General features: G+C 38.9%; 2 protein-coding genes across 2 annotated transcripts in view; one reads left to right on the plus strand and one right to left on the minus strand.

Moving 5' to 3' along the window:
* Positions 1 to 629: 629 nt before the first annotated feature.
* LOC132396388 (general transcription factor II-I repeat domain-containing protein 2-like) lies at positions 630 to 2,139 on the minus strand. The gene is made up of 2 exons (XM_059973914.1): positions 1,026 to 2,139; positions 630 to 940 (listed from the first exon to the last, which is right to left on the minus strand). Exon 1 carries the CDS (start codon positions 1,630 to 1,632, stop codon positions 1,030 to 1,032), a length of 603 nt encoding a protein of 200 aa, XP_059829897.1. The 5' UTR covers positions 1,633 to 2,139; the 3' UTR covers positions 630 to 940; positions 1,026 to 1,029.
* Positions 2,140 to 2,282: 143 nt separating this feature from the next.
* Positions 2,283 to 25,357, plus strand: part of trpm5 (transient receptor potential cation channel, subfamily M, member 5) — an 82,203-nt gene continuing 59,128 nt past the window's right edge. The window contains exons 1-10 of the mRNA XM_059976366.1: positions 2,283 to 2,332; positions 2,538 to 2,706; positions 3,781 to 3,961; positions 7,172 to 7,338; positions 8,675 to 8,837; positions 10,626 to 10,708; positions 11,084 to 11,269; positions 15,707 to 15,809; positions 15,909 to 16,027; positions 22,182 to 22,541. Of these exons, the coding sequence (XP_059832349.1) occupies positions 2,283 to 2,332; positions 2,538 to 2,706; positions 3,781 to 3,961; positions 7,172 to 7,338; positions 8,675 to 8,837; positions 10,626 to 10,708; positions 11,084 to 11,269; positions 15,707 to 15,809; positions 15,909 to 16,027; positions 22,182 to 22,541 (1,581 nt within the window). The remainder of the gene's footprint in view (positions 2,333 to 2,537; positions 2,707 to 3,780; positions 3,962 to 7,171; positions 7,339 to 8,674; positions 8,838 to 10,625; positions 10,709 to 11,083; positions 11,270 to 15,706; positions 15,810 to 15,908; positions 16,028 to 22,181; positions 22,542 to 25,357) is intronic.

A 25,357-nucleotide genomic window follows, 5' to 3' on the forward strand; every position in this document is an offset into this window, starting at 1 on the left:
CTGTGCTTATGTATGGATTTGGTGTGAATCTTTAGATTCCTAGCTTAAGGTCATCACAAAAAGGACATTTATCAAAAGGGATGGGTGTGTAGTGTTTTAAAAATAAGAGGTGGAAACAAGTTACGAACAAGTAGATAAATGAATTTGATATGAGTCAGTAATGTACGTAGCCCCATATGTTTCATTATCTAATTTTCTCCTGATTGCCTTGACTTACAGCTCGCACACAGCAGGAAAAGTTCCTACAGCAACTGTGATTACATTAAGCAATAACACATCACTCCACAATTCTTTTTGATTTATAATTATTTAAAGCATTTTTTTGGAGAATGAATGGGATTAAACAGATAACAGGCCTGAAATAAGCCCCTGGGGTAAATAGCTTCCATATATGCTGTAAATTTAGGCCCATGAGGAGAATAATTGGTATTTCAAAAAGCATCGATGTTTGTAGATCTTGAAATAAATGTAATATCAGAATAATATCAACTCTAGTAGCAGTGCTGAGGAGGTCTGTTAGCTGCCTTTCATAAATAAGTAGGATCCATAGAGCTTAACCCAGGGGTCAGCAACCTTTACCACTGAAAGAGCCACTTGGACCCGTTTTCCACAGAAAAGAAAACACTGGGAGCCGCAAAACCCGTTTGACATTTAAAATGAAATAACACTGCATACAACGTTTTTTTTGCCTTTATGCTATGTATAAACAAACTATAATGTGTTGCATTTATGAAATTGATGAACTCCTGCAGAGAAAACGAAATTACATTTCTGCATGCAACAAAAACATTTTGAACTCCGAAAAAAAGACGTTGGGTTGAAAGTTACTTTTAAGTAAAATATTCAATGTCTATTTGAGTCCTTCTTGTATTTATGAAAAACGCCGAACTTAAATTTTCCGCCAGCAGCAAACCAAAAATAACGTCAGCCAGCTGTCATCCTGAAAAATGAAAGGACTATTTCACTGAACAATGAAAAAATATGAATATAAGTAAAATAATAGGCAATTAAAATATTTATCATACTTGGTTAATGGGATTTCTGCTCCTGGACCTCAGCGCACAGCGTCTGCACATCAGGGCTGTATGATGTCACCTTCATCTTTACACAGGATCGCAAGCTGTCATCTGTGAGGTTTTCAATATCACTCCATTTGTGTTTCTGAGCAAGAACGGCCTTCTGACGGGCAACATCTTCAAGGTCTGCTGTCAAGCGTCTAAACTTGGACACCCATATGTCTTTGTCGGCTATGTCGGCCAGTTCCATCTCAAGATCAGGTTGACTCACACCTGCCAATGCAGTCGTATTCAGTAGGGAAGGATCGATGCTTAAGGGAGTGACCGGGAAGGATAATGTGTTTTTTTCCTCTCTGAACTCACAGAAGCGTTTCCCAAACGATGTTTGCATTGCGATGATTGCAGAATGTAAATACTCCGAAATTATCATGTCGTGACCTTGTTTGAACTCTCTCAAATTGGGGAAGTGAGACAAAGTGCCTTTCTGTAAATCTCTGGCAAGCACTGTCAACTTGCGCTCGAATGCCAAAACATCCTCCAACATGTGCAGGGCTGTACGTCCTTTCCCCTGAAGAGCTGTGTTCAGCGTGTTCAGGTGCGCTGTCATGTCTACCATGAAGTGTAGCTTTTCCAGCCACTCTGGCTGTTCCAGCTCAGGAAAGGTGAGCCCTTTGCTGCCCAGGAAAGTTTTCACTTCTTCCAGACACGCGACAAAGCGTTTCAGCACCTTCCGTCTGGACAGCCAGCGATAAAAACACGTTGTAGCGGTGTCAGTAAACTGCAGTCAAAGATAGCTTTATTCGAACTAAACAGCCTTGCTTTTAAGCCTCCCTCAACCCAGCCCCCATGGACGCAGATGCTGCAAAAGACGCGTACTCACAAACCCCCGTAGGCTATCTCCCTTAGCCGGAATGCTGGCTAATTGTGAGCCGTTTCGGATGTGGCAGGAAATGTGTCGCTACACTTAGGTTGTACAAGATCACCATAATTACATTTCAAAAGCTAACAAACTAACATAAAATACATTTTAATTAAATACTGACCAATTATTTCCCAAAGCCACAGGGAGCCGCAGCACAGAGGTGAAAGAGCCACAAATGGCTCGGGAGCCGCAGGTTGCCGACCCCCGGCTTAACCCATCACTGGAGGATTTACTATTCAGGTCATACTTGAAGATGTCCAGATGAAGAATCACACTCCAAAATTTTGAATTGTCCATTTCCCTCCACAGATGTTGCCTGATCAGATAAGTTCCTCCAGCTGTTTATGGCTCCAGATTTTAACATTCAAAGTCTTGCATTCTCAAAACCAAAACAGCTTTGTTCCAGTCTGAAAATGGAATACAATCTTAAATCCTTGCATTTAGTTTAGATCATTGTGTGGTTTACACACTCTGATCTAAACTCTCTGTTTTAAAATGACAACCTGAAGCAAGCCAATCCAGGCAGGAAGGTTAGTTTTGAAGTAGCTTTCTGAAGATGCTTGTTGTATTTGCAATGACTTATTTGTGTTTTCCTGTAGTGGTGAGAGTCAATGTCTGTACTCTGAAATGGAAGAAATAGAGGATACGGGACAGGAACAAACAATGAATAGATATAGTAGTCACAGTGCTGAAGAACCTATAAAGGATGAATCCCTTTGCAACAGCGGACAAATTGAGTTTTTTGGATTTGGAAAAAAGTACGGTAAGGTATGGAACAAAACCAAATGAATTAGAGATTCCTTGATAGCCCAGATTTGGATCTGTGGACTTGTTGTTCACTTCACTTGTTTGCATGATTCGTGCTGTTTTTTTCTCTTGCATATCGGGTGTTGGTCTTTTATTTTTATTTTTATTTATTTATTTTTCTTTAATTGGGTTTTTTTGGGTTTCTTGTTTAGTGGTTACCTGTGAGCAAACAAATCTCAAGGTTGTATAGTTTATAATTCTCTGATAATAAATGTACTTTGAACTTCGATCTTTTAAACCTATTCAGATTATTCCTCTTGGGTATGATTTTGTTATTTAATGTTAAAAGATTAATGGTTCTTCAGAAGAATACATGGAGGAATGTAACATGAAGGTCATATCTAAACTCAAATGCTTATAACTCACATAGCTTCGCAATGCATCATGAATTTTTTAGTGGATGGTTTGAGATAAGAAGATATCCCATGGCCATTTACCACCTGTTTCCCATGTCAATCTTGTTTCTGTACTGGAAAACAGATAATAAGATTAGTGTAGAAAGTATTTCAATGAACATTGTGTTCGGTGTATCAACGCTGAGCAAATGAACTTGCCCTAATGAGTCTCTTGGTTTCAAATAGGTTCTTATATCTGAAAGATGGCCAATGCCAAGCTTAACTGGCCCAGGAAAATTACATAATCAGACATCACCACCTTCAGGATTACAGAACTGTGAGAAAGTTTTTATGTGAATGTGGATAATGATATTTAATAGCCTGGATGCTGTAATTGTCAAATTATTATCCAAGATGTTCTCGCTTACCTTTTGGTTCTGGGAATTTTGAAATTGGCTTGAGCCTTCAGTAGACTAAGCCCAACCCATGGCATTCCATGTGCCATCTCCTCCTTTCCCCACAGCGTCTCTCCTTAATGACTGCCCCTTTGTTCAAGGCTGCAGTATATCAGCCTAAATGTCTACATGTCTTTGGGGTGTTTTCCTGCATTAAAGGCATTATATAAATACGTGAATTTTATTTTCTTTCTAATTTAACTGTGGTGATGTTGTTGTGCTAATGATTTGATGTTTCACTATAGTTCGTGCAGGTATCCTGTAACACTTCCCCAGGTGCCATATTTGACTTGTTGACCCATAAGTGGAACGTCCCAGTCCCGAACCTAGTGGTGTCGATTGTTGGAGGAGAAGATAATGTTCTGTTAAAATCATGGCTTCGGGATGCTATTCGGAAAGGTTTGGTGAAAGCTGCTCAAAGCACAGGTGAATTTACTCTCACCTTCTGAAAATGTGTCAAGAAAAAAGCTTTTTAATCAGAAAGCTTCTAGCCTCTCACTGAAACAAAGTAGTCTAGTATATATTAGTTCTGGGCAAGATGTTAGACAAATAGCGTGTTGAAATGAGAGAACCTCTTGGTAATAGTGATCATACTATAATGAGGATTAATGCAGACATGAAAAGAGCCAAGTAAAAATAAAAGTTTTAACATAAAGTGATGTCCATAGTTTGAACAGGGGTCTGGTTGAGTTGAACAGAACAATCAAACAATGTCAGGCCTATAAAGCCAAGCAAAGACCTTCTAAATAAAACCCCAAAGAGGAAAATACTGTGAGAGTTCTGTAAATACATAGGAAATAGAAACTAAAACTAGACTAAACATGTATTTTTTTTTAGAAATCTTGGGTTCAAGATTAATCCTAAACGTAGCTTCAATACTGAGAGTACAAGGGCTAATTGAAAGTTGGGTGCCACAAGAGCAAAGAAGAAGTCCGAGCAGAATAAAAGGGAATCCAAAAATTCATATAGCACTGCAGCACAAAGACAGGCCTTTTGGCCCATCTAATCTGTGCCAAACTGTTATTCTGCGTAATCCTATCAACCCTCACCTGGACCATAATCCTGCATTGCCTCTCATCGGTATACTTACCCAAACTTCTCTTAAATGTTGCAGTCAACTTGAATCCACACTACATCTCATCCCACACTCCCACCATCCTCTGAGTGAAAAAGTTCCTCCTAGGTCCCTTAAGTATTTCACATTTTACCCTTAACCTATGAACTCTAATTCTAGTCTCACCCAGCCTCAGTGGTAAAAGCCTGTTTGTATCTATCTATAGAAGAAAAGAAGAAAAAAAACCCCTAAACTCTGAGTGGAGTCATTGGGACGCTGTTGTGACGGAGTTTTTTAACAGAGTTTCCTATTTTTACAAGGCCGAGTTGCTAGCTCGACGCTCAACCCAGTACAGATGGAAAGTGTGCAAGGGAGCCGGCTGGACTCAAACTCAGGAGCCTTTGCTCCGAAGTCCGGCACTAATGACACTACACCACCAGCCAGCTATCCTATCTATACCCCACGTAATTTTGTATACCTCTTTCTCCTATGCTCCAGGGAATAAAGACCTAATCTATTCAGCTCTTTCCCTATGACACAAGTCCTCAAGTTTCAGCAGCATCATTGTAAATTTTCTTTGTAGTTTTTCAATCTTATTGATAACTTTCCTGCAGGAAGATTTCCATAATACTCCAAATTTGGCCTCATAACGTCTTGTACAACTTCAACATAGCATTCCATTTCCTGTATTCTGTGCCCTGAGTTATTAGTGCCTTTCTTTACCTTTAAAACAAAATTACATCATGAGTAAAATTACTTCAATGAAATCATACTGCCCATGTTGGAAATAACTTTGTGGAGGCAGAAAGGATAGCTGAGACACTGAATGAATATTTTGCAATATCAGCTCAGAAGAAGTTTGCAGAGAAGAGATTGTAAAAAAGAGGAGGAATCAATAGGCAATACATAGATTGTTATCAGGTTACTCAGAATAGGCTCCATCTTGGACAGCAGTGGAAAACTGACATGTAGATATTAGACGCTCTGACCACAGTTCTTTCAATCCACCTCAAATTCATAACGAAACCAGATGATAGAGGGTTAGAAGATGGGTTTAAAAATGGGTGGTGGAGTTTTGTAGACAATAATTGAAGTAGAGAATGCTGGAATTGCTCAACAGATCAAGCATCACTTGACAGGCCTGTCAAGCATATCCAGATATCTCTGTTTTTATTTCAAAATTCCAGTCTGAAATTTTTGATTTTTCAATATTACAGACCAATATAATAGACATTTTAGTCAGGGGTATTATTTAGTTCTCTTAGAACAGCATTAGTTTTTCTTAATTAAACCAACTGACCTGATTATGTTATTTAATCATAGATGGTACACTAGAAGTAGTATGGCAGGACTTCCAAAGTCACTTGATATAGTAGTTCATAACAGGCATATTCAGAAAACAAGTGAATGGTATTAAAGAGTGAACAGTAACATGAGTATGGCTAAGGGATAGAAGCCAGAGAAATATCTGGAATGTACTGGAAAGAAGGCTGCAGTGGGTTTTCTCCTGGGAATCAACATTAATGATGTTGCTTATCTCATCAAAATCAAGGCCATTTATATTTAATTTCTGGAATTTAAGCTGACAATATAAAATTTGGCTGTATTATATAAAACATGACATTTTAGTGATGTAACTTTTAGAAGGATGTAGCCTAGCGAAATTCAAAGACTCATGGCAGGTAGAATTTAAAGCAGACGTAGCTGAAATCACTTTGGGAGAAACTGCATGGAGAGGTGGCATAATCGATTCTGTAATCTCATCAGTGCACTCTGCTGAAGGAGAGGAACCCACGGGTGCAAATTCACATGACGGCAGGCAGGTTGAAAAGACAAAATCAGAAAGTGCACAGGCAACCTTGTAAATTGGAGGATTGAACCTCCAAACAAATAAGTCAGTGTAAACCATTACAAATCCCAGGCTGGGCATCAGCCAGGGTATTGGAGACAGCTCTGGCTACTACACAAGGAAGGTGAAGACCTTCAGAGAGGACCTTCACTAAGATTATATCGGAAAGTGAAATGGTATAGAGCGACTGGGGAAACTAAATTTGATATCAGTAGTGCCAAAGCAAAAGTATTCAAAATTAATAGTTTTGATACAACTAGGAAAAAGAACCTCTTTTTCCTCTCTGTTAAGAGGAGGAAATTCAAGATCACAGATTTCAAATAATGGGCAAAAGAGACATGAGAATTTTCTTCATACAGATATTTTCAGACCTGGAATTCTTCTACCCATAATTGTGATAGAATCTGATTATGTTACGACTTCCAAAGGGAAAATAGGTATGCTTAAAAAGGGCTAATAAACAGCCCTACAGGGGTGAAATTAAACAAAAGGCAGCGCTGGCACGAAGGTCAAATGAGCTTTGAAACAATAAGATTCGGCAATTCTCTGCTTTGATTGGAACTCCACAGTGAAAAATCACATAAGTGAAGCAAGATTTATAATTGGTGGGGGGGGGGGGGGGGGGGGATGAGGAGGAAATTGATTTTCAGGTTGTGAGCTAGTAGGTTCTTGTATAATGGAAATAATTGTACTGCTTGGTTTATATATAAATCTCTCCATTATTACTGTGTAGGAGCCTGGATAATTACAAGTGGTCTGCGGGCAGGAATCACCAAACTCATTGGAGAAGCAGTCCGTGATCATGCACTGGCTAGTACTTCCACCAAAATCAAAGTCTTTGCAATTGGAATCTCACCTTTAGGAACTATTTCTGGCCAGGAAGACTTGAACAATGTTAAGGTCAGTAATGTAAATATGTAAACAATTTACTTCCCTTCATCCTCACCTCTTCAGTTTTTTGGGAAAACATTTTCATTATGAGAAGTGGGTACAATATTCATGAATTTTCATTGACAGTTCTGTCATAAATCAGCAAAGCAGTTGTGATTAGGGCTCGGGGATAGATTCAGAACTATGCAAACCATGTCCAAGTCTATACTACCATGGTGTATAGGGTCTCCCATACCAAAGGTGAGTGATTGGAAGAGGCAACCCCCAGGCTGAGAAATTGCTCCAGGCCTTAGCTAAAGCTATGGAATGGAATGCTTTCTTTCTGCAAGGCTCGACTTAAAATGCACCTGAGATGTGGCTGATGGGCAGGCTGTAGTGTGGAGCATCCCCATAATGTATAACTACTGTCCTCTGTGCCCCATCCAGGCATGACTGACATGAGCCAGTGGGTTCATGTTGTTGTACAGAATAAGGTATGCCCAAGCCAGTCAGACCTCAGTTGTGTGCATTTTGGCACTATCAGTGCGAGAAGGACTCAATAAAATCCCACCACCAGTTTTCAGATTTTCCAATGAGTGTTCAGGGCCAATGTTAACACTTGTCCTTACACAGATACATTTACAATTCAGAAGTACCTGATACTGTATTAGGAAATAAACATTTCCTAATGTTAGAATGTTAGAATGTTCTCTGAACTCGGCCATTGAGTGACATCATACAGGATCTCCCACATGAGCTGTTGGAAGCAAAGCAGATAAGTAGAGCCAGACTTTATTCTCTATTTGTCCAAATTACGTTATTATTGTTGTTTCTTCAGAACACAAAGAATGGGAAAATCTCCTCTTCCACAGATGAGCTTTGGACCGTTGTTCAAAGTAATCTAGAAACAAAATGGTAATAGATATGTCTACAGGGGAAGGGAAGAAAATCTTTTTCAGCTAATTAGGAAATTGACAAATAAACTACAGCCAGACTGAACCTCTAAAACGGTATAAGAAACACAGTATTTAAATTCGTGCATGATAAAAGCACAATAAACATTATGAGTTTGTGTATGTTGGTTGAAGAATATAGATTGGCAAGGATACCCTGGAGCAAGGGGGGGTGGGGTGTGTGTGTGTGTGTGTGTGTGTGTGTGTGTGTGTGTGTGTGTGTGTGTGTGTGTGTGTGTGTGTGTGTGTGTGTGTGTGTGTGTGTGTGTGTGTGTGTGTGTGTGTGTGTTGCCTTTGGGTCTGAAGATTAGCAACTGAGACATGTTGCTTGGAAGGTCCATCTATAGCAGACAAAGGTTTGGTCTGTTTTTCTCTAGATATCCTAATAATTAGCTTTATTAACCTTTAATTAGAAGCACCGGCCAGCAGTCTACACAATTGACGAGACAGCACGAGGTCCCCTCTATCCTTTGGACAACAATCACTCTCACTTCATACTGGTAGATGAAAAGCTTCCCAACGGCACCACAGAGCTTTGGCTGAAACTGCTGAAGCATATTTCTGAACAGCAGACAGGTAAGCATGAGGAAGCGGGGCAGTGTAGCATCTCCATCATGACAAGGTTTTGATGAATAGATGGTGAGTGAAAATGTAATGTCAGGAGGAAACTTCACAAGCTGGGCTGTGTGAACACAGGTGCATGTCCTGCCTGGGGCCCCACAAGTTCTCCCTGGATACTGTGCTTTTCTACCCACGTTCCAGATACACACAGGATAGTGGGTTAATTGAATACTATAAATTGTCCCTAGCATAACTGGGTGGGAGGAGAGTCAAGGGTAGTTGATGGGCAAACATTGTGCAGGGAGAAAAGAGGGGGGGGGGACTGGGATTAATGGGATTGTTTTGAGAGCTGCTGTCAACTCTGTGTTTGGAATAGGTAACTCCTATATCATAAGGAAATGCAAGAACTGAGGTGCACCCTTATTTAAATAAATGACACAGATCTGCCATCTGTTGTCTTGATTTACTATGTGCTTTCGTACACCAGATGGAGAGATTTCAGAATAACATGCTTTCATGCTCTTGCATTTAAAAGTGATATTACTTTATTTTCTGTTGCAGCATGAAATTGATTCTCTGTATATCTGCTGCAGATTTTAGGAACCATGTTATTTTTCATGTAGAACTCCTGTCTCGGTGAGGAGGTTGTGGGACCAGTCTAACTTTGGTCTTGAGAACACGGTCTGTGTTGCCACTCCTGTGAGTACTGAGAGAGTACAGCTTCATGTGCTGGAAGACCAGTAGTTTTCAAGCAGATCAGGGGGTATTTTCCATAAACACAAGAGATCCTGTAGATGCTAGAAATCCAGAGCAGCACACACAAAATACTGGCGGAATTGAGCAGGTCAGGCAACATCTATGGAAATGAATGAGCAGTTGGCCTTTTTCGGGCTGAGGCCCTTCGCCAGGATGGAAAGGAGAGGAGTGAGGATCAAGGGGGAAAGGGAAGGTGATAGGCAAGTGAAAAGAATAGGTAAGAGGCCAGAGTGAAGAAATAAAGAAGAGGAAAGGGGAAGGGGAGAGAATTACTGGAAGATGGAGAAATTGATGTTCATGCCATCAGGTTGGAGGCTGCCCAGACAGAATGTGAGGTGATGCTCCTCCAACTTGAGATTGCCCTCATTGTGGCAGAGGAACAGGCATGGGATAGGAACAGAAATGGTTGACCACTGGGAAATCCTGCTTTTTGTGGATGGAGCTGAGGTGCTCAACAAAGTGACAAAGAGTGTATTTTACGCCAAGATGACAGCAGTGGATGTTTGTCTCAATGCATGACCCTGGTGCAATAAGGAATGGTCTTGTAAGGCAGGTTTTAGTCTTCCGATTGAAAGCTGAATATCTCACTCTGGTGTATGAAAAGTATTCCTATATCAAGTTCAACTCATCAATGTGACAAGCTGAATAGCATTCTGTTTCCTCTTCCAGCCATACTGGTGGTCTCTCCCTATCAATCTGGTGGGAGGCACAAAGTGCCTCTCGTCCATTAGGCAGTCATTTAAAATATACCAAGTTGCCTTTTAGTAGACTCTTTTATCAAGGGGAGGAGAAATTTGTCAATATTCTTGTTTCTTTTATACAGATACTATCTTCATTATGAAAGGAATATACTAAATATTATCAACAGACCTTTCAATTGTTTCACAACCCTCTAAAAAGCCAAATAACCAAATGTTTCACCAACCATTCAATGGAATTGAGCATATAGTATTACGTGAAGATCACTATATCTTTAATCATCCTTTAGAACTCTAAGTGATGTGTTTGGAGACATAACTTTCAAGTTTGCAGTGTGCTTTAATTCAGTTTTCTGCTCTTTTGAAGGTACAGGCAGCATTGAAATTCCTGTGCTTTGTGTTCTAGTACATGGTCGTCCAGAAATGTTGCAGGTAACATCCTCCTTTCTTGTTAGCTCAACGTTATTGCACCAACCCAGTTTTCAGAAATTATTTAGATGGATAATAGAGTTAACAGGCATGTATTAAGAGACAATTGTTATGGGAGAGAAATGTGGGGAAAATGGATTATTCTGAGAACAGGTGTAGACATAATTCAAATTTGTAAGGAAGTTATGAAACATATGAAGTATAGAACTAATGCGGAAGACATGCAAAGTGAGCAGGTGAACGTGGATTAATTTTCTGTTTTATGTTGTTGGTGGTAAAAAACTTGGGCGGCTTCATAACAGAACAATAGGTAAAGAAGTATATTCAACAATTGCTCTTAACACGTCATTGATAAATGTGCTTGAATTTAAATTGCAGAAATTGTACCAGGGGGTGGAAAATTGTGTACCGTGGCTGATTCTGGCTGGATCAGGAGGCATAGCTGATATTATTGCTTCACTGATGAATGGACCTGTGGTACCTGAAATTGTAGAAGAACAGCTTCAAGAAAAATTCCCCAGAGAAACCTTCACCAAAGAGAAGATTCTCGAGTGGACTAAACTGGTAAAAGTGATCCACTGACTGGTGAACTAAGTTCTTGACAAGCAATGCCACATGCCTGTTTCTGCCAGTTTTTCTTTGAATCATAATTAGGAGCATGAGTTATCCTGTCAGTACCTTCAGCACAATGGAAATGTGCTTGTCTGTACCCAAACTCCGTTGTATCTGGCTTTGTTCCTTATCCCTTGCTTTGTGACAAGGATCTGTGTTTAGAAACTGATTGTCCTCATGTTAATGAGGCATCCTATTCAAGGGCTTGCTGCTGCAAGATTCTCTAATGCAAGAAGCCAAAACAGTCTATGCTACTGATCACAGCTTGTTACTTCAAGGGCTTTTCTTTTGCTTTCTCCATTTAATTGCATTGATGTGTGTTTCTTCTCCTTTCTCTCTCTCATGTGCCCATCAAATTATCCCTGAGATGGCAGTGTCACTCATCTGTTTCTCCTTGTGACACTGATATTGTATCTGGTTAGAGAAGAAATTCCAATATTCCTTGTTGGATTTATCAGTCCAGCTCCCAGGGCATGCCCTTTTCTCACCGTTACCATCAGGTAGGAGATACAGAAGCCTTAAGGCACACACTCAGCGATTCAGGAACAGCTTCTTCCCCTCTGCATTCCAATTCCTAAACGGCCTTTGAAGCTTTGAACACTAACTCACTTTTTAAGATATACTGTATTTCTGTTTTTGCATATTTAAAAAAATAATCTATTAAATATACATAATCAATTTACTTGTTTATTTATTATTATGTTTTATTTTATTTATTATCATTATTTTTTCTCTCCCTCTGCTAGATTACATATTGAATTGAACTGCTGCTGCTAAGTTAACAAATTTCACATCACATGCCAATGATAATAAACCTGATTCTGTTTATACCCCCAGTTCTAGTCTCACCCAAAAAAAGAAAATTCTTCTTCACATCTACTTGATCAAAATTCCTGTATGGTCTTAAATTCCATCATACTCGCTATTTCCGAATTTCTACAGAAACTCAACTTGTTCAGTATTATTGTTTGAAAAATAACTTCTCAGTTCTGGCGTCTTGGTAAATCTCATTTTAGCAACTTGTCCAGGCTATCCATGTCCATTAGTAATGGAGAACTAGTCATTACTCAAGTTCTCTACAAGCTTAACATTATTCCTCTGTATTTTCAATTCCAGTCCAGTGCTTTCTTTGCTTATTTTATGGAATGGAGTTGACTATCTGTGGTGTTTTGCCATTGCTGATAATGTGTGTATGTGTAAGTGAGAACCTAGTGTTTCTGCATTGCATTCATATACTGATTTCATTAGAGGCATATGGCCTGCTTATTCATTGCACCAAAATTTACCATCATGGATTATTATAGCTTAATATTAAATATTCTACAAAAATATTATATGACCATAATATATAGGAGCAGAGTTAGGCCATTCAGCTCATCATGTTTGCTGCACCATTCAATCATAGCTAATTTATTATCCTTCACAACCCCATTCTCATGCCTTCTCCCTGTAACCTTAAGCACCCTTACTAATCAAGAACTTATCAACCTCCGGTTTAAATATAACCAATGACTTAGCCTCTACAGCAGTGTGTAGCAATGATTTCCACAGATTCACTACCCTCTGGTTAAAAAAATTCTTCCTCATCTCTGTTCTAAAGAGATGTTCCTTTTCTATTCTGAGGCTGTGCCCTCTAGTCCTAAATTCCCCCACTACAGAAATATCATTAAACGTTCAAAAGTTCATTTATTATCAAAGTATACAGCTCTGAGTTTCTTCTTCTCCATATAGCCAGAAAGCCAAGGAAAGGACCTCAGCACAATCATCAACACCTCAAATTCTTCCTCCCAGCACAAAAATATCAAAAAACAATCAGAACGGACACATCGACCCTGAAATCTCCCTTTTCTGCACACAAAAAAATGAGAAAGATTGAGCGAAAAGCACAGAATGCAATAAAAACCATAAGGCTGAAAAGAAGTCTACAGTTCAAGTCCACACCTAACATGCAGAAAACCTGGGCAACACTCTCCCTGTCTGTGGCAGAGCAATCTCACCAGTGATAAAAAGACAGTCTCCCCTCTCCATATCAGAGTGATCTCACCAGTGATAAAAAGACAGTCTCCTCTCTCCAAATCAGAGTGATCTCACCAGCGATAAAAAGACAGTCTCCCCTCTCCATATCAGAGTGATCTCACCAGTGATAAAAAGACAGTCTCCCCTCTCCATATCAGAGTGATCTCACCAGCGATAAAAAGACAGTCTCCCCTCTCCATATCAGTGATCTCACCATTGATAAAAAGACAGTCTCCCCTCTCCAAATCAGAGCAATCTCACCAGTGATAAAAATGACAGTCTCCCCTCTCCATATCAGTGATCTCACCATTGATAAAAAGACAGTCTCCCCTCTCCAAATCAGAGCGATCTCACCAGTGATAAAAAGGCAGTCTTCTCTCTCCACTCTATGTAGGTCTTTCAATATTTGATAGGTTTCAATGAGATCCCCTCATTCTTCTAAACTCTCCTGATATGTTAACCCTTTCATTCCGAGGATCATTCTCGTGAACTGCCTCTGGACTCTCTCCAATGCCAGCACGGGCTTTCTTAGATAAGGGACCCACATATGCTCACTATAGTCAAAGTGTGCTCTGACAAATGCTTTATAAAGCCTCAGTATTACATCCTTGCTTTTATATTCTAGTCCTCTTGAAATGAACGCTGACATGACATTTACTTTCTTTACGATCAACTCAATCTGCATGTTAACCTTCAGGGAATCCTGCAAAGAGATTCCCAGGTCCCTTTGCACCTCTGATTTTTGAATTTTTCTCCCATTTAGAAAATAGTTTGTACCTTTATTCCTTCTACCAAGTGCATGACCATACACTTCCCTTCACTGTATTCCATATGTTACTTCTTTGCCTTTTACCTAATCTGTCTTAGTCCTTCTGCACACTTCCCTCTTCCTCAACCCTGCCTGCCCCTCCATCTGTCTTTGTATCCTCCACAAACTTAGCCATAATGTAATCATTTTTGTCATCCAATTCATTGATGTACATATAATGTGAAAAGAAGTGGACAAGTACTGGCCCCTGTAGAACACAATTAGTCACTAGCAGCCACCCAGAAAAAGGCCCCCTCTATTCCGTGTTATTGACATTATTTTGATTACCTGGGCTATATTATGTATGTTCATGATCTCTTGTCTCCCCAAGCAGCTGCCAAAGCCATCTCTTCATAATTCAACCCCTACCCTCTCCTAGTTATTTTACAGCCAGTCTGCTTTTCTGTTCTTCTGCTTGTCCCCTATCTCCATGCAGTCTGATTTGGATTAAGAGTGCACCACATGGTACCAAGAGATTTTTATTTTGAAGCCCAAATGTGTTACTTCCACTAGATTGACTCATCCATTTCTCTGTTCTTTTTTAGATGATTCAAGCACAAACTCCTCTGTTATGCAAAGCTTTTCTATTTAGTATTCTATCTTATTTAAGGTTTCAGTATTTTTTCTGCCACTCACGTTGAGCTAATAGATCTATGGTTCCTTTGGTTTTTGTTCCTTTTCAATATAAAGGTTGAATTAGCAGCCAGACAGTCTTCTAACGCTATTCCCTTTTCTAATGAATGTTTGTAATAAATTATAGTTCCACAGATATCTCTATCTTTGTAATTTGCACTTAAACAATTCACCTGGGCCAAGGGTTTCATTCCTATTTATTTTGATTAGTCAATACATTAAGCTTCTCTTTTCTGTCACTTTTTTAATCTTCTAAAGCCATCCCTATCATTTTCTGATCATAATCTGGTGATATTATTATGTAAATCCCTTCGTGAATTTATTAATATGCTGACTTTTTAAATTTTTGCACGTGTTTCTCGATCATTTGTTTTATAGGATTTCTGTCTCACTAATCAAATTTTTGACTGTTGTATCAATATGGATCCTCTTCTGCTTTATTGTCTTTGTACTTAATATGCCTCTTGCTTTAATCTTAAATTTGTATTCCTATCTTTCTCATTTATCATACTGACTCTTTGATGGGATAAAACAAAAATTACAGATAAAAGCATGGTATTTAATTAGACTGGTTTGTTATATCTATCGAAGGCATATGATTTCTCCTGGACATTGTCTCATATCTTCCACAATATCTAAGTATTTCAATTTTTCCTTTTATATATCATCAAAACTGACTTGATTTTGCCACAATTCTTACATTATCTGCTTTTTATGCCACCTATTATATAAATTAGTTGCTTTGCATTACTTTATTCTGAATTCAATGGAGGAATTTAGTATTAAATAAACAATGAAGTGTTCTGTAAGGTGCTGACTTTCCTTAAATATGGATCAACTCTGACTTACATAAATACTAACCCGTATGATTTAATTATTTTTGGCACCATTATAAAAAAAATTAATATGACTGAGTTGTGAATTATTTTTAGATTCAAAACATTATGGCAAAAGAGCATATCTTAACAATTCATAATTCAGAGCAGGAGTGCTCTGAGGAGTTGGATACCATTATCCTGAAAGCCCTTGTTAAAGGTAAGGAGACAGCTTGATCACAATATGGCATCGATATGGAGAAGCAATGCTTTGTGTCATCTCTGGAAATGCATGTTTCTTACCTCCTTCACCACGCAGCCTGCAAGAGTCAAACCAATGAAGCCCAGGAATACCTTGATGAGCTAAAACTTGCTGTGGCCTGGAACAGGGTAGATATTGCTAAGAGTGAGATCTTCAATGGTGACGTGGAGTGGAAGGTAAAGCATTTATTTTAATGAGAGTTTATGAAGTTGCGGATATGGGGTGGATGGGACTTTATCCAAAATATTGCAACCTTTTGGGCAGGTGTGCAACTATGAGCCATCTCTTGCCCCATATACAGTACACCTTTGGAGAGATTAATAGGTGCAGCATTTGACTAAAACATTACTAAGCCAAGTTTGCAAAATTTTTTTGTTGTATTTCATTTTTCAAGCAGCTGTCAAAATCTTCCAGGAAATAATGAAATTCTTTTTCTCATAGTAAGGAAAGCAATAAAAACTGCTTAAGTTCAAGATAAAGGAGACAAAGGTTTAAGATAAAAGAGCTTTAAAAGGGATCTGAGGGGTAAGGTTTTTACAGAAAGTGATTGATCCTGTAATCCACCTTCCACTCCTCATCCAAGTACTTTAAAAATTAGTTTTAAACAATACAATTAGCTTGAACATTGTGTTATGCATTGTCTATCAATGCAAGAATGAAAAAAAATTGCATGGTTTATTTTTTAAACAATTCTTTATATAACATTTATATTTATAAAAAAAAAGAAAACTGCAGCCAGAGGAGGTGGTGAAATCAGATTCAATTACAATGTTTAAAGAAGAGGTTTTTAGACCAACACCTAAATAGGCAAGGCATAGAAGGATACAGTCTTAATGGGGGAAAATGTGATTAGTGTAGATAGGCAACAAGTTGAGGATGGTCACTGTGGGACAAACTCTATGATTCTATGTCCTGGAAGGCAAAATCCTCTATTCTCCAATTCTCATAAATATCAGAAAATTCCTAATTTTAACCAACTTCATTTGACCCATAGAAGTTTAGCATTTGGATCTTATTTAGCTGTCTTGATGGTGTATGCCAAATCAAATCAGTTGTTTGATATGATCACTGTTCTCTTGTGAAAAGAGCCCAGCTAATTGTTGAACTGAAGTCAACATGCTGCTAATATGTGAGGCTCTGAAATATAAACTCAGTGGCCACTTTATTAGGCATTTCTTACACCACTTTCTATAGCCCATCCACTTCAAGGTTCAAAGCATTCTTCAGTCAGAGATGCTCTTCTGCTCATCAGTGTTGTAACACACAGCAATTTGAGTTATTGTCACCTTTGTGTTAGTTTAAACCAGTCTGGAAATTCTCTTCTGACCTCTCTCACACAGAAAAACAAGGTGTTTTTTGCCCACAGAACTGCCACTCACTGGATGTTTTTTGTGTTTTTCACACCATTCTCTGTAAATTCGAGAAACTGGTGTGCATGAAAATCCCAGGAGATCAGCAGTTTCTGAGATACTCAAACTAATACATATGGTACCAACAATCATTTCACATTTCTTCCTCAACATGATGTTTGGTATGAACAATAACTGAATCACTTGACCATGTCGATGTGCTTTTATGCACTGAGTTGTTGCCACCTGATTCGCTGCATAGATACAAGGGATTCCGGTTGATTGGCCCATGGGTTAATCAGGGCAACTACTTATTTGGGACAACTGTTAAAGAACAAGAACTAACTGAGAAAATTGACGGTATTCCCTTTGTTTATTTGGGACACTATGCCTCTTAATTGGGACAGGAGGCTGTTGGTGAACAGTTTCTAACTAGTGTCACTCACAAGCACTTGTGTGGCCATTAAACCCTACACCATGCTTATCATCACAAACATGAGGAAGTCTCCTCTCTCATACCTCTATTTCCCTTTACTGTACTGTAATATCATACTTTAGCTTCTCCTTCTCAAATTGCAGGGTGAATTCTATCATATTATGATCACTTGTTGTTAAGGGTTTGCTCTCTAATTAACTCCGGTTCATTGCGCAACACCTGATTCAGAATAGCTGCTCCCCTAGTCGGCTCAACCAGGAGCTGCCCTAAAAAGCCAACTTGAGGGCATTCTCCCTCTTGGGATTCAACACCAACCTGATTTTCCCAAGCTACCTGCATATTGAAATCCCTCATGACTATTGTAACATTGGCCTTTTGGCATGCATTTTCTCTCTCCCATTATAATTTGGTAGATGACATCTTTCACTACTGTTTGAGAGTCTGTATATAATGCCCACCAGGGCCTTTTCACTCTTGTAGTTCCTTAGCTCTACTCACAACAATTGATCACCTTCCGACCCTATGTCACCTCTTTCTAATGATTTAATTTTATTTATTACGAACAGAGCCACCCCCTCTGCCTGCCTACCTGCCTATCCTTTTCATACAATTTGTATCTTAAGATGTAAATCACCCTGCTATGTATTCTTTCAACCGTTATTCAGTAATGCCCACAATGTCATACATGCCAATCTGTAACTGTGCTACAAATTCATCTACCTTATTCTGTATAATGTGAACATTCCAATATAACCCTGTATTCATCCTTTTTTTATTTTGTCCAAATTTTACATTGCAACTCATCTTGTTGACAGCATTTTTGTCCTATCATCAGCCTCTCCTTGCTAGCAGTCTCACTACATACTGCCTGTGTTTGTAAACTATCTACCTCATCCTCAGCACTATAACTCCAGTTCCCATTCCTCTGCCAAGTTAGTTTAAAATCCTCCCAAACAGCTCTAGCTTTCCTATCTGCAAGGATAGTGGTCGCCCTTGGGTTCAAGTGTAACCCATCCCTTTTGTATAGGTAATACCTTCCTCAGAAGCAATCCAATGAAGTTGAACCCCTGCCCACTGCACCAGTTACTCAGCCATCTACCAAATCATCCTATTCTTACCCTCACTGGCATGTGGCACAGGTAGCAATCCAGAGATTAATACCTTGGAGGTCCTGTTATTCAGCTTTCTACTTGGCTCCCTAAAATTTCTCTTCAGGACCTCCTCACCTATGTTATTGGTGCCAATGTCCACCTGGCTGCTCACCATTCCCCTTTACACTGCTGTGGACCCGATCCAAGACATCCTTGGCCCTGGCACCTGGGAGGCAACATAGCATCAGAGTTTCTATATCACGCCCACAGAATCTTGTCTTTGTTCCCCTGCCTATGGAATCTCCTATCACCACTGCAGTCGACTTCACCTTTTTTCTCCTCTGTGACTTTCCCTGTTAGGCCGTCTGCCCCAACGGTATCCAAAGTGGTCTATGTATTATTGAGGGGAATGGTCAGAGGGGTACTCTGCACTGTCTACCCATCTCTCTTCCTTCTGACAGTCACCCACTTAGCTCCCTTCTGCAGCCTAGGGGTGACAACCTCCCTGTAGCTCCTAAACGTCATTTCCTCATTCTCCTGTATGAGCCAGAGGTCATCGAGCTGCATTTCCAGTCCATAATACGTTCTCTGAGCAGCTGCAGCTCAGTATGTCTCCCAGAATTCCCATGTCTCACGTGCAGAACTAAACACTGCCCCTGAAGCCATTCTCACTGCATAATTATGCCCTAACAGACAGGAATGAAGAATTAAGAAGAAAAAGAAAAACTTACCAGATACTTGCCTCACCCAAGCCTGATGAGCAAAAGGCACTTCCAACACTGGTCTTCTCACAACAATGACCACTCTACTTGAGCTTGCGTTATTTTTATTCACCTTTTCTAATGAATCCCACGCAGTGATTAGTCACAATCCAACTCTGAAAAATGGCCACCAAGTTCTGCTTTTTAAATTTTGAGTGCAAACCTTGATTGAAAAGTTAGCTCTCTTTTCGTACTCCCACTCAGTAATTGGTCACAGTCGAATTCCGATAAACTGCCACCATGTTCTGCTTTTTCAATCTGGAGTGTAAACCTGAATGAAAAAGTAACTCTCTTCCTATACTCCCATTCAGTGACTGGTCACTGTCCAACTCTGGGGGAAAAAAGACTGCCATGTTTTGTTTGTTACAGTCAAAAGAACATGGCACTGTACACTGAATGAGTTCCTTCAAATGATGACACTGTAGGACAACAATTAGGAACTGATTCATAGTTTTATATCTGTAGAGGTATTGGTAGTGTTATAATTTGTTCTGTATTTCATTTAAATATGTAATTTGTTACTCAGTTAAGCTGTAGTTTATCTTATTTATATCTTTTTAACTATTTCAACAAATTGGAACAGCCAGTTAATTGGGCAAAAATATATTTGTCCTGATGTGTCCCAATTAACCAGAACCCATTGTATTTGCATTAATGAGCAGGTATATAGGTGTATCTAATTAAGTGGCCAATTAGCGGTAACAAAAAATTACCCGAAGTACTTGGGAGGTCAAACAATATCCACCCAGCAACTGGTAGAATTACAGATTTAACAAATGCAGGGAATGAGTGGGAAGAAAGAACAAGGGGGAAGATATGTGTGGGTTGGGGAACATGACTGATTTAAATAGCAAATGGGATGATGGTGCGAATGTGCTAAAAAGATAAAGATATCAAGTCACACAGTGCAGAAACTGACCCTTCAGCCCATCATGTCCATACTGACCATCAAGCTTCCCACTTACACCAATCCAACACTAATCCTATACAATTCACCTCACACTGCCATCAACTTGCTTTGAACAAATAATGAAGCAAAAAGGTAACTCCACTACTGCATCAGCAGATTCACTACCAAAAGCTGCCATCAGGGGGAGAAAAAGCCGGTTTTGATTTTAAATCATTAAACCGGATTGAATCCAAGCAGCTAAAAATTACTCTGTTGGGCAATAAGATGCCAGTTCTGGAGCTTGTATTGATGCTCCATAGGAACAGAAGACATAGAAGCAGAATTAGGCCATTCGGCCCATTGAGTCTCCTCTGCCATTCCATCATGGCTGATTTATTATCCCTCTCAACCTCATTCTCCTGCCTTCTCTCCATAACCATGGATAACCCTGACTAACCAAGAACTATCTTTTTCTTTTTCAATATTGTTATTGATTTCTTACAAAAAAGAATATGAAGTACTGGAGAGTTATATATCATATCAATTACAATATATTTGAATCACACTTATAGTCTCATTACCCCATATTCATGTAAATTAAATTGTATCATAATATTGAAAAGTAATAATTTTATTATACAAAAAAAATCTAAACCCACTACCAAGAAAAGCTGTTTGGTAAAGAAAAGAGGAAAAATATCCTTATCATATTGTAAAACATATCATTAGCCAACATCTGTACTTGATAACAAGTCAAAGATTTTGAAAATAATTCCAAAAACATCCCCACAATGTTAGAAAGTCTTGATTCAGAAATTGAATCTGTTACTCCCTCCTGCAATTTAAAATGGTCCATAGGGCCCACGTGACTAAAGATACGCTGTCTTGTTTTTATTCGGATATATCTCCCTATTGTGACAGATGTAACAATGGAGAGGCTTCATTAATTCATATGATCTGGACACCTCTGAATCTTGAAAAATACTAGAAGGAAGTATTTCAAACTTTTTCTGTGCTTTTTAAAGTAAATTTTAAACCAAACCCTTTGACTGCCTTATTTGGTATTGTTGGAGGAAAAGATATTATCTTGGAGACACCTGATTTGTACATTCTGGCTTTTATTTCTCTTATAGCTAGGAGGGCATTGTTGCTTAGGTGGAAGGGTGTTGCTCCGCCAACTCATGCTCAATGGTTAAGCGATGTTATGTCATGCTTAAATTTAGCCAAGAACTATCAAATTCAGCTTTAAATATACTTAATGACTTGGCCACTACAGCCATCCATGGCAATGGATTCCCCAGATAAACTCTACCCACAAAGATTCTACAGCTTCTGATCCTATGTCACCTCATCCAAGGATTTTGCTGAGGTAGATGATCTAGCTATTACTATATTATTAGCATTTAAAATAACCACAACATCATTGGGACAATGAAATGTACTGTACAAGTCAAGTCACTTTTGTTGTCATTTTGACCATAAATGCTGTTACAGTACATAGTAAAAATGAGACAACGTTTTTCAGGACCATGGTGCTACATGACACAGTACAAAAACTAGACTGAACTACGTAAAAAACAACACAAAAAAAAACTACACTAGACTACAGACCTGCCCAGCACTGCATAAAGTGCACAGAACAGTGCAGGCATTACAATAAATGATAAACAAGACAATAGGGCAGTAAGGTGTCAGTCCAGGCTCTGGGTATTGAAGAGTCTGATAGCCTGGGGGAAAAAACTTGTTTGGTTTTAGTATTCTCATCACTTGCACAGGGATAAAAGTAATGTGCTCTGCCCTACAGTCTTGTGATCTGGAAGATGTAATGATGGATGCTTTGGTGAACGATAAGCCAGAATTTGTTCGGCTCTTCATTGACAATGGAATGAATATGTATGACTTTCTCACTTATGGCCGTCTCCAAGATCTCTATCGTTCCATCTCACAGAAGTGCCTTCTCTACGAGCTCTTAATGAAAAAACTTGAGGAACACAGACTTACTATAACAGGCATTAAGACTCCTTCACCTGCAGAGAAGCAGCCCAAGTTTACCTTGCATGAAGTATCTAAGGTGCTGAAAGATTTTCTGCATGATGCGTGCAAGGGGATTTTCCAGGAATCTAACTGCTCTCGCAAGCATCTGGGTGTTAAAAAATCAATAGCAGTAAGTACAAATCAATGAGATGGAAAACAATGCTACTTTTTAAGTAAAAGTAAACATCCTTTCAAACATGATTTTAGTTGGTCATGTTAAGAACAGAATAAGAAAGTAAGAGCAGGAAGGGGCCATCCCACCCAATAGGTATGACCTGCCATTCAATATGATCCTGGTTTATCTACCCCAGGTTTCTTCTCCCTTTCTGTGTCAGTTCTCAGTTCCTTGATCTTTTAAAAATGTCCACTGTAAATATCCACAGAATCCAGCGCTTAATATGTTGGTTTGTTATCCATCCCAAGATTCCCTGAGAAAGAATAAAAGAGACAAGACTTCATGTTGGCTCTGCCGTTCAATAAGATCGAGGTTGATCTTTTACCTTGCTGCCACTTTACAGAACTAATCCCTTGATTCATTTTATTATATAATAAACAATATCATCACATAAAATTATATTCAGTTGAATTAAGTCCAGATGTTTTCCACAGCTCAATCAGCAGGTAGCGTATGCATTATATAACCTTTTCAGAAAAATAAAATTAGGATCTGTTCAATGTTTCAAAAAATTGGGTAATTTTATATAGTAAAAATTTCCAAATAAATTTGGCCCTGCTACTTTCTCAATACTTAGCAACTAAGAGCAGGGGTAGATCACTTGCCCCTCAATCATTCTGCACCAATTAACAAAATAGTGGTTAATCTGACTGGAACAATACCTTAGCATTTCATACTGTAACCATTTTTTGTTAATCAAGTGATTGTCTCAACTCCCTAGAAAATAATCAAAGCTTGCAAAGTCATGAAGCCCTCCACAAGAGGGGAAATAGTTAACCACATTTTTCCAGAAAAAGCACCACTTTGTTTCAAGACCCATTCAGAATTTTGTTTCAATCAAGTCCCCTCTCTTCTAAATGCCAGCAGATACAAACCTAGCCTGTGCAGAGTTTCCTTGTCTAACATCCTGTCTATTCCAGCTATAAATCTAGCAAAGTTTCTCTCTTCTGTTTTGATACATTAATGGTTTTCCGTAAACAAGGGAATAAATACCACACAGAGTGTTCCAGCTCATACCTCATCAATCCTCCATTTAACTTCACCATAACCTCCCTGCCAATAGATAAGAACATAATGTTTGTAGGAGCCATGTATCTATTCTCTGTCAGTCTGTATTGTATTTTGTGTTGCATGTTTATTATGGGTAATCTGTCATGTGGGTTGGGGCGATGGTAGAAGCGAATGAGTTTAGTTACATATTGATGCTTTGTCTTAGTTTAGTTTAGTATAGTTGAGAGTTAGGAATTATAGGAAAGATGTAAACAGATTAGAGAGAGTACAGAGGAGATTTACTAGAATGTTACCTGGGTTTCAGCACCTAAGTTACAGAGAAAGGTTGAGCAAGTTAGGTCTTTATTCTTTGGAGTGTAGAAGGTTGAGGGGGGACTTGATAGAGGTATTTAAAATTATGAGGGGGATAGATAGAGTTGACGTGGATAAGCATTTTCCATTGAGAGTAGGGCAGCTTCAAACCAGAGGACATGAATTGAGAGTTAAGGGGCAAAAGTTTAGGGGTAACATGAGGGGGAAGCTCTTTACTCAGAGAGTGGTAGCTGTGTAGAATGAGCTTCCAGTAGAAGTGGTAGAGGCAAGTTCGATTTTTTCATTTTAAAAAAATATGATAAGTATATGGACAGGAAAGGAATGGAGTGTTATGGGCTGAGTGCAGGTAGGTGGGACTAGGTGAGAGTAAGCGTTCGGCATGGACTAGAAGGGCCGAGATGGCCTGTTTCCGTGCTGTAATTGTTATATGGTTAGAGGCAACCAGGATGACTTTTTTGTTGACCATTAATGCTAAAGCTTAGACCGTTATGATGCTATTAGACCACTTATTTCATTATATATCTAGTCTTAGGTTTTTTTTATCTTCATGGTTTGTCTTAGCTAGTTTCTTAATAAAGGATCAAATGTACTCTTTTGAACTTCATTATTTTGAAACGTGCGATAGTGTCAACCCCTGTGCTTAGTACCTGAGCGATTTTGGTTTGTTTTCAAGTAACTGCTACATTTTGTCAACAAAAAAAAGTTAAACCAAATGAACACTAGTCTATGACTAAGGATAGCCGGCAAAATTGGAATTGAAACAGAGCAGCTTGTGGCAAGTAACGACGTTTTGATGATTCATGCTGTGTATTTGTGGCTTGAACACAGTTTGAAATGGTCTGTGCTGCCTGTCCACTGGGGACAGTTGCTTGATTGTGTGATGATTGCCTGAGAGTTCATCATTTTGTTTTATTGAAGTGATGAAGTATTGTCCAGTTACCAGCATTTGAATTGAAGGAATTTTTGTTTGGTCTAGTTTTAAGCATTGTGGATGTGCAGACAGATTGTTTGTTGACTATGTTTACTGAACCAGTTGCTGTGAGTGTGCATAGAGTTAATTGTGAGTGGTGCAACTAGAAAAAAGTAACATCAGTGAATTGAAGTTTGGAACTGACATCAGCGACCCTCATATTGGGGCTGGAAAAAGAGAAATTAAACAAAGTTAGCTGGTAGAATCACAAGTCCTCAAAAGGAATATAATACAAATGTGAACAAAATTAATGGTTTAATACCATCAATTAAGGATCTTATGGGGAAATAAGAAAAAATATCTTACAAGTGCAATCTTATCTTGAGGACTTGACTAGTTTCTGTAAAGCTGTTGCTAAGCAACATCACATGTTGTCACTACTTCCGGAAATCAAGCAAGCTAAACAAAATGAAAGTTTTTCAAACATTGGATGCATTAATAGTGCATTTATATGGGATGTTAAACAATGGTTGAACCA

The sequence above is a fragment of the Hypanus sabinus genome, chromosome 7 (genome assembly GCF_030144855.1).
Source record: "Hypanus sabinus isolate sHypSab1 chromosome 7, sHypSab1.hap1, whole genome shotgun sequence".
Lineage (NCBI taxonomy): Eukaryota > Metazoa > Chordata > Chondrichthyes > Myliobatiformes > Dasyatidae > Hypanus > Hypanus sabinus.